Below are 9,886 nucleotides of genomic sequence, written 5' to 3'. Positions count from 1 at the left end.
TTCAGATCATTAAAGAAGCCAGATTCTTCCACATGGGAGCTACTTAACAGGAGAGTAAATATTTTATACAAAGAAATACTATAGGTGACAGAAATATTTCCATCTCAGATTCCTTAAGTGCACTTGCTCTATTTATTTCTGGAGGGTGGGCTTGTCAGAGAGCAAATCAGTAGCGTTCACATCAAGCGGTAACACAAGCAGGTAGCTATCCAGAAATAATTACAACAGAGGATAATGGAGGTCACATCATATGTTTTCTTTAATTTGTGCAATGCATACAGACAGAGAAAGGGATATAGCAAAAATCAGAAGACACAATATAATTTAAAAATACGATATGTTTTTCTACAACGTTGTCCTTGGCTGTGACTAATTTATCCCAGCATCACACACCCAGGCATCAGGGACACGCTGCTCTGGACACTGTTCTGCTGTTTGTCAGTGGGACCCTGAAAAACTTCCTACGTTGCCATCCCTGGTCTTGTGACATGGAGTGGAAAGGCAGCAACTGCCTCTTTCCCTCTGACATCCAACACTTCCTCTCCAACTTGCAATTCAGAAAATGTATTTTGGTGAACTGCTTAATGTCTTCCGACATCAGGAGACCTATCTCTACAGCAACACAGTGATTGTGGCTCACAGGAAAACTGCTAGTCCAAGTCATTGATAGAGGCTAGGAGTACAGAGGTGTTTTATTACGAGTTAAGAAGCTACCATTTAAGTCTTTAGGGTAGCACAAAGATTTAAAAAATGGTGTTTTAATGAACCTAGGTAATTTTATTGCAGATTCTTCTCACTCAACATTGGAGAGAATTTTACTAGTATATTGTAAATCTTCCTATTTATAAAATTATATCCTTGTTTAATACAAAATACTATCTCTTTATGGTTTCCCTGCTGTGTCATATGCAAAATATCTTAGAGGAACAGAAGGAAAATATGTCGGTTTTAATATAAAAAATAGCCCATTTTCTGGTTGAGAGAAGTCATGGAAAAATGAGATAAAATAAATACCATTTAACAAACATTTCCGTCTCCCACAGATCCATTTTCTATTACTATCTGGCAATATTTTTTCTGTTGCTCTTCCTTGAAAGACTCTTTGACCTTTTTCCTTTTCAGTCCCCCATCCCTGAAAGATACAGAAAAGAAACAGCCTTGAGCTCACTTCAGGGTCAAGGCAGAAAAACGTTACAATATTTAGACTATGGAGTCAAAGGAGTTTTCACCCTAAATGCTGGCTTTTGCAATACAATAATAAATTATCTGTACTGCCAAGACTTACCACACAACACAAGCATTGCCCTTCCTTTAATCCAGCATTTAACAGGCAAGTTATTTTCACCAAATACTACCTGCTCGCTAGATCCACCTGTCAGCTCCGTTTCTCTTTTTATATTATATCAGTCTATTTATTCTAGTGGAACTGTTCAAGGAATAAAGTAATATTTTCTGAGTCAGTAAGGGTGATGGAGTACAGCCCAAGCAAAGCAAATCTGGAAGAAGTTTTAGAAGATTCCAGGCTAATGTTTCAGAATACAGAACACCTAAATATGCTTTAAACCCAACCTCAAGGGTGTTGCTTCTTACCAAGGAAGCACAGACATTCCTCCCCGAGCAGCAATGACAGCCTTGACTCTGTTGGCAAAGTGAACAGCGTCTTCTTCTTCCTGAAAAAAAAATATATGAAAAATTTGCTTTGCAACTTAAACATTTCCTCCATGTCTCACTTAAAGAGATGCTTTTTGTTGGACAGCAGGCACTTGGGTTTATGCCAGGCCCACAAGCCAAACATGACCTGCAGGGCAGTTCCAGCTGGTCCTGGGGAACGCTGCCTGGCTTGCCACCATTTGGTGCCAAAAAGAACTAAGTGAGAGGCTCTGTGGTTTCTGGGGCAATCTCAAACAACACACAGCGTGAGGTCACAGGTCTGGCCAGAGCAGGGGATGCATCTGTTCCCAGTACTTCAGTATCAGTCTGAAGCTGGGAACACACCGACAGGATCACCCTTGGAGGAGATGGGGTGCCTTGAACAGGGTTGGGGCCTGGTGCATTCAGGATCAGTGAATTATTGTGAGTTCACAGGAGTCTGTCTGCCCAAACTGCAGAGGACTGAAGATAGATGCATTACAGCAGCTTCCCTGCCAAGACTAGGGCTGAGCAAAGACCAGGGCAGGCAGTACCAAACTGGGGCATTGCTGGAGCGAAGGCCTTGACCACTTGTCAACGTCAGGTATCCAGGGGCAATGGGCTGAGAGGTTGTGCCAAGTTATGGGGTAAAGCTGCTGGGCAAAGGATTAGCTGGATATTCTGCAGGGCTGAGAAACAAGGAGGTGGGAGGAAGCTGTGCAGATGGAGGTAGAGGGGGGACGCAGAAGGCAGAAGCACCCCAGTATAGAGTGAAGGCCTGAATCTTTTACTCCAGAAGCGATACATAAAAGGAGGTATGTGCCAGGCTGAGGGGCAGGACTCCTGCAGCATAAAACCATATTTCAACATCTCTTCTAGTCTCTGGGAGCAGAGGAAAGCAAGGCAGCTACACCCAAGTAAAGAAGCTGTTTGGGAGCAATAGGGAGCATGGTACAGAAATGTCTGAATATCTGCAAGAGTAGTTTTTACTTGAAGATAACTAACCCATGTATATCCGTGCTCACTTAATTTTAAGACTACAGTGTTGCTTTCTGGCCTTTGTTCATTAAGTTGTCAATAAAGATTCACAAACATAATGCCAACACACGGTGCACAGTAATGCAGACTTCCTCCCAGACAACATTTTATAAGCATTTTCAAAACATACGAAAGCGTAAGTACCTCTTTGACCATTGGTGGCAGGTACCACACATTACAGACAATAGCCCAGCTGGTCATCACATTAAAAATGTAGGTCATCATGGAATACTTTGTGCTGTTCCAGAACGCATCTCCAAAGCGGGGGTCATACTGGAAGACAAGAAGAATAAGCAAAAGAGCATGATCTGCTACCTTAGTTTAAATCACGTAAGCTGCTCCTTTTTGGCCACAAAGTTACAGTTCAACTTGTTAAATCAGGGGCAAATCTAATCACACCTCCTAAAAGCAGCAGTAAATTCAGACTAAAGCTCCACATTTCAACATTTATGACAAGTTTATAACAGTTAACCTTGACAAGCAATGCAGGACCCCAAACCGTGACAGTTGGGGGTCACATTGAAACACATCTCAAGTATAACAAGATAGAGCTACTCAAAATGTAAAGATTTGTCATCTACAGCATGCTGACTACAAAGGTTTCCTTGAAAACGCCCATACCAGTTTTAACAATTTCCATAAAATTAGGCAACATCATAGTTCCAGAAAAAGTAACTAACATATCTAGAGTTAGGGTGACTTGGCTAAAGCTACTCAGAAAGCCTTGGAAGTGCCAAGAAGTGCCTTTATCCCAGAGCACACAAGAGCCAGGAGCGCTAGGACAGAAAGAGCAGGCAGAACTGAACACACAGCATAGTAATTGCAACTGTGCTTTTCAGGTTGCTCCTAACCAGCTGTAAAGATACTCAGTGAAACATTTCCCATACTGCACTGAACCGCAAGACATTGTGCACCATAAAAAGATTCCGTTTTCTCAGGGCTTATTCAGTACCTTATTCATACAGAACAAACCCCTTTTTAAGGTTTACACATGAACAGCTTCTCTGACATGAGAAGCTTCTGCAAATAACCCTTCCACTTTTGGGAAACTGCAGATAGGTTACCTTGATTGCTACTGGATGGATGGTCCCTCCGACCTCAAAGCTTCCCTTCTTAAACATCATTACTGATGTGTTGTTTATGCAGGTACCTGGCCAGAATTAATACAGATGAAGAGTTTAACCCACTCCAAGAAAAGTATCAGCAAATGACTCCTAAACTGTCTTAAGGAGACTTAAGTTGCTAGAGGAGAAAGCAAGCTTCAGTTCTGAAACATAATCCCAGAGCCTGTTCTCTCTTCCATTATGCTATACGCTAAAGCAAATAGACTGTCATAAAAGTGTGGTAAAATACTAGAATCTGACTTTTAATATCTCACAAGAGCTAATTAATTCTACAGACTAAAAACAAACACCTCACTTGTAAAGACTGGGTATAATAAACTGTACTCAGTGGCAAGAAGTGAGAAGAGCAATAAAATCAATATAGTTGTTTCCTACCTTCCGGGAAAATTAAAATGGGTAGTTTGGCCTTCTCTGCAATGTGTTCTCTAATTCTGTGGAGAGAAAATAAAATTTCAGTGTATACTTCGTATTTGTATTTGGCCAAGAATCTAAACATCCATTACCTCTTACATAGGACAAGAAACAATTGCCTCGCCCAATTGCCCTTTGCCAGTCAGTAGCCTCAGCCAGGATGTATGCTAGTTTCAGGCCTTTATCTCCAAGGTTCTCTCTTGCTAATTGCAAAAGTAGGTTTTCTACAAAACTATGCAGTTTTATTTCACCATTTTAACCCAATTAACACAAAGCCAGAGAACAGTGGTACTTGAAGCACGTAAAAATCACTTCCCATTTATCTTTGACAGGTTCCAGCTATGAACACAGTCAAACTTTTCTTTTGACTGAAGTATATTCCATATTCCAAGTTTTCATGCCTTCTAAGTTCATAACATCAACTTTATATGTATCTAACGATTCTCCACATCTAGTTAAGAGATAGGCCACTATTTTACTACATTTGCTGCATCACTTAAAAACAAATGTATTACCACTAAGCAGATTACTGACACACAAAATCTGTTGTTTTCTGAGACACCTGTCTTTCCTATGACTCAAAGGCATGCAGTTCCTCTCCAGTCTGCATTAAAGAACAAAACCAAAACATCAGATATCAAAAAACCGGAGAGAATGATCCGGCATGGGGGGACCTTCTCCATTTTTCTAAGGACAAACTGTCATAGATACTTACTTAAAGTTAGGTGCGTTGCACCCTATTTCATGAAGATTTAGGATGACTAAGAACAGTCTCTGTAAACACCTGAGAATATAAGAACTGGCATACTGAGTCAATCCTGTTCATGTCCTTGAAGTCCAACATGCTGTCTCTGCCAGGAATCAATACAGCAGGCCTGGAGAGCAGCATAGGCATTAAGCAAACATATTAAGACACTTCTCCAGGATGCTCTTCCAGCTTCTAGCAGTTAGGTGGTACCTTGGTCTTTTTTTGTTTGGTTGGTTTTTGGTTTTTTGCGCTACAGTCAGCCTCCCTTTATCCTGTACTCACAGCAGATATAATCAGCTTCGATGCTCAGAGCTGTTGAAAAATGTACCAGGGCAAGGCATGATCTGGAAAGCAGATGTGCTGACAGAACTCTGACTTCTGTCCTGACATCCCAAATCATCAGCCTCGGAAGTGAATGAATAGACTCCCACCTGTGGCAGGCAGGGCAATTGTGGCCATGTGAAAATTCCCAGAGGTTACAGGGCAAATGATCAAAAGTTCAGTAGATTATTGCTACACCCTGCACCTTCATTGATGGAGCAGTTCCAAACCTTACACTGATGACAACCTACAGCTGCCCACCAAAGAGAGATGCAAGGTGAGAACAGTCTCAACTCATGCTTGGACCTCACAATTACTAGACCTGACGGGACAATTAAGCAAACATCTCACTACCTTACTTTTTCCTCACCAGATGACGGTCTTTCATTTCTGAGCGTTCAAACAAAACATGCTGAGTGGTTTGCATGCAAGATTTTTGAATAAGTCCCAGAAGCCCTCCATGTGCCTGGCCAACCTGCAAGCCCGAAAGAAACTGGTTACTATGCAAACACACACACACTTAAATGATAAAATTCTGAACACAGATGCATCAGTTTCTAAGCTCGTTCACAAATGATAGGAATCCTCAAAAAGCATCAAAAGTGTGCACATACCTGCCTGTGTCTATTATTTTGCAGTCCTGAATGCAAGTTTGAATGCTATCAAATCCCACTCTTTCTACCAGTAAGTTTATCCTCTTACCCAACACTACATCTACGGGCATCTCAACATTACCAATATTTACTGACTCTCTTGTTCATACCAAGGAATAGCATCCATCACTGGCGAGGATTAGAACATCTAATGGAGACGTGTGGTTGGCTACACAGATGCCTCCTTCCTGTGGTCTGTTTTCCCTGCAATGACAACCATAAAAGTAATTACTTAGTGTTTATTCTCCAGACTACAGGCCACATCAGGTGGCCCATCCGGTGAGCATACATCCACAATAGAGACTCTCAGTGACAAATGCATTTCAGGCACACAGCTTATCTGCAGATCCATAGGAAGTGGAAGAACACAAAACATTTTAAAATACTAATATTACTATGATAAATGTTAAAACTTCTAGCAGTACATTACAGCAGATAAGTCACCTTTCCTCATACTTTCAAGAGTCCCTTCACATTTCAGTAGTTTTGGCATTTCACCAAAACCAGTTTCCTTTTAGCTGAGAATACGAGACTTCATTGGAGTAGGCATTTTAGCTGCATACATTACCATTCATAGAGGCATATATCAAAGAGTATTTGGACACTAAAACTCTAAAAGCAAAGACACTAGAGCATGATTTTGCTTGTTTTCTAAACCACAAACAAAAAAATATTTCAGAAGCCTCCATTACATAAAGCTCCACCACTAAGCAAGCAAGATATTACAAAAACTTACTGAAATACCATCCATAACTTACTTTAGGAGAGAGCATGAAGAATTAGTTACCAAACAAATCGGCTAATAGAACAGCTGAACATTTTATGGTGATGTTCTTGCGTGTGATTACAACACGTTCATGGAAAACACTGAGAAAAATATCTAAGTGCATACTCAACCAAGAACACAGCACCACTTCACCTTCGCATACCCTGCCAATACACAACAGAAAACATAGTAGGGCATGCTAACATCTTCACAGAGTCTAGATGATCCAAACAGCTTCTTGGATCTAGTCGCATCATCATAGTATCTGTGCAGTAATGGAATAAGAACCCCGCTCTGAAACTTGAGACATTGAGTACTGTAAGAAATCAATACCAAACCAACGGGAGCAGGGTGGCGTCACTCACCTGTTGTGGAAATGAACAAGACCACTCAGACATCGGACACCTAATGTGGCACATATCATCTGAACCTGATTGCTCAGCCAGCATTTAACTCTGAAAGAAATGAAGCCACGCATACATTTCCAGTTCTATGTAGTCACTCACAGAACAATGTAATGTAAACTCTCCAAATTATTCCCAATAGCTGTTATTACAAAGACCGTATTATGAGGATTCATTGCACTAACAATGCCATGCAGGAGGACCTTATCGGGTATCAAAGATATTCTTGTTCTGTTCTTCTACTGTAATCTATTATAAACCCACCAGATTCAAAGCAGAGAAAATAATAGTCAGGGTTTTGTTTTATAGATTTTCTCTGGAAGCAACTGCTATTCACTCATTCATTAACATTAATTTAATGTAAAAATATTTAGCTGGTGAATCACGTTTGAGTTTTTTGCACTGACAGGACATAACAATCTCACAGTATTAATATGGAATTGCTCAGGACAGATGATTTACTTGCCCTATTCTGACTCAAGTAGAGCATACTCCATTTTCCACTCTAAGACACGCTTCCAGCAGTATCTATCTGGCTTACATTGTATGTCCACTTTCAGATGCCATTGCCATACTCTCTCTCATAGTGCTCTATGAGTTTACAGTAGAGAAAAAGTCACCCCATGATAATCCACATTAATCCTCCGGACTCAAGCAGTATATTCCAACACACTAATTCAAATCCTTAAAGAAATAAAAGAGAAATGGAAAGAGCCCTCAGCAAACACCTACCTGCCATTTGGAAACTGTCCTACTACGGTAGTGGCCAAGACCAGCAAGAGGATGCTGAAAACAGCCAAGCAGACGCTACAAAGTAAAATAATCCTAATTAATTGCTAAGAAGCAAAATTGGAAGAGCAAGCAAGAAAATATTTCACTTAACCCTTTGATCCATTTCACAATGCTTCCCTCCACCATTAGCAGCATCTAACTAGCAATACAAACCAGTTAAGGCCAACAGGATAATATGAGCATGTGTTTTCACTCAATTAATCCTGCACTGAGTACAAAACCTTGTGCTGCCTGGAGCCTATGTTCCAAAAAGCACCACACCCTGATCTGAAGCTATCACATGGTAAAGAAACCATTGTGTTCAAAGAGGACGGCGAGTAGTGGCTGGTGTTCTTTAATGCAGATGAGATTTCTCAGTGCCAAAAGGGACTCATCGTTTCATTTTTAAGAACCTATCCAGAAATTTCAGTACCTATTTCCACCCAAGCAGTAAGCTACTATATAATCATGAAAATGAAACGTCATTGGTTACTAATGGCTGAGCAAAACCAATATTGAAGCCATTTCTACATAAATGTTGTTTTCTTAAGCTGCATAACTAAGTTTACACACAGGCATATATGCTCTGCTATGTGATTGACTGGTATGAAATCCCTCTATGCACTGCAGCTATGTTTTAAATATACTGTCCTCCCATCGAAGGAATAAGAAATTTTAAAAGCTCCTGCTCTTTACAAGAACGCATGACTATTTGCAACTGTTTGGTCAATATGATAAAGGCTGGTTTTGCTTAAAAGAAAATTTTAAAAGTCTGAAAATTTAATACATTCCAAGTGGATGTCCCTTTTTTCCATCCAGCCCTGTGCTCCCTGAACACTGGCTTTGCTTCAAATCCCAAGTGTTCAGCATACAGTCTTCCTGTCTCTTAGACAGGTAGAGCCTGATCCTTCCAGTTGAAAGAGTTGAAACATAACAAAAAGATCTCCAGATCATTTCTATAAAGTTTTGCTGGATTTTAAAAACAAATTAATTACTAATAAAACATACAGAACATGAAAAGTGTACATCTTCAGAACCTTTTTCTTCTTTTAGGGATATTTGAGTTTCGATGGCATCTTGGAAAACAAAGTCATGCCAGGTTCTCCTTTCTGCACTAGTCAATAGCATGTTAGTTCAGGTCTTTTGTAAAAAGTAACATGAAAAACAGATCCCAGCAAATTACATCTGGCTCACCGAAAAGGCATCAGGAGACAATACCGAATTAGGATCCCAATGACCCACACAACGGTCAGTTGCCAGCTGACATGGTGCAAGTTGGCATTGGTTCTGCTGAGGAGATTCCAGGACGCCAGCTCCTCAGAGGAGAACCGTCGGGTGACTTCGTCTTCTGCAACTGCCTCACACCCCTTCTTGGAGAAGTACATAACATGAGCAAGGTTGAAGCATCCTTGGCACTGGCCAGCAATCTCCTCTTCCATGGAGGTTTCCTCTCTCTGGATGATTCCTGCATGAGGAAATGAGTCTTCCGTCCACACAGTGGAATGGACAATACGGATTCCAAAAAGAGTAAAATACACATACTTTTTAGAAATAGCTCTCCTCCTACTCCAAGCACCATAATTACATTGTTATGCCCCATTTACATACTGGCATTTAGTTCCACAAGTTACTTCTCTAATCCTATGCCATATAACACCACTAAATTGTTGAAGAAAAGAGAACAGCATCCAGAGCAAGCTGCAAATAAAACCTTGAGGACACCACCTACTTGATTGTTATTTACCAAACCACATATGTACAGACACCTAGAAACATCAACAGTGCACTGCCAAGATTGCAGACCCCTCCTAGAGCCTTGACTCAAATTCAGGCAGTGTTTGTGTAGTTGTTCTTGCTGCTGTTGATTAGTTTTACTTTCTCCCAGCTGTAACAAACACCTTCCTCTGGTATTTTCTCAGAGCTTTCTCTCTTCCCCCATCCCTTCTCCTTTAAGAGTCACCTCACTACCACAAAACTTCAAAATGTCTAGATTTCGCCCCCCCCCCCCCCCCGCACCCACA

General features: G+C 40.8%; 1 protein-coding gene across 1 annotated transcript in view; it reads right to left on the bottom strand.

Moving 5' to 3' along the window:
- Positions 1-1,017: 1,017 nt before the first annotated feature.
- LOC103899726 (glycerol-3-phosphate acyltransferase 3) overlaps positions 1,018-9,886 on the bottom strand; it is a 17,649-nt gene continuing 8,780 nt past the window's right edge. Inside the window, exons 3-12 of the mRNA XM_009280238.1 lie at positions 9,060-9,330; positions 7,827-7,901; positions 7,056-7,145; positions 6,035-6,128; positions 5,631-5,746; positions 4,167-4,222; positions 3,732-3,817; positions 2,812-2,940; positions 1,591-1,670; positions 1,018-1,132 (exon numbers count right to left, since the gene is read on the bottom strand). Of these exons, the coding sequence (XP_009278513.1) occupies positions 1,018-1,132; positions 1,591-1,670; positions 2,812-2,940; positions 3,732-3,817; positions 4,167-4,222; positions 5,631-5,746; positions 6,035-6,128; positions 7,056-7,145; positions 7,827-7,901; positions 9,060-9,330 (1,112 nt within the window). The remainder of the gene's footprint in view (positions 1,133-1,590; positions 1,671-2,811; positions 2,941-3,731; positions 3,818-4,166; positions 4,223-5,630; positions 5,747-6,034; positions 6,129-7,055; positions 7,146-7,826; positions 7,902-9,059; positions 9,331-9,886) is intronic.

The sequence above is a fragment of the Aptenodytes forsteri genome, unplaced genomic scaffold (assembly GCF_000699145.1).
Source record: "Aptenodytes forsteri isolate BGI_AS27 unplaced genomic scaffold, ASM69914v1 Scaffold227, whole genome shotgun sequence".
Classification (NCBI taxonomy): domain Eukaryota; kingdom Metazoa; phylum Chordata; class Aves; order Sphenisciformes; family Spheniscidae; genus Aptenodytes; species Aptenodytes forsteri.
Note: the sequence above shows the minus strand (reverse complement) of the source record. Positions and strands in the feature narration are given on the sequence as shown.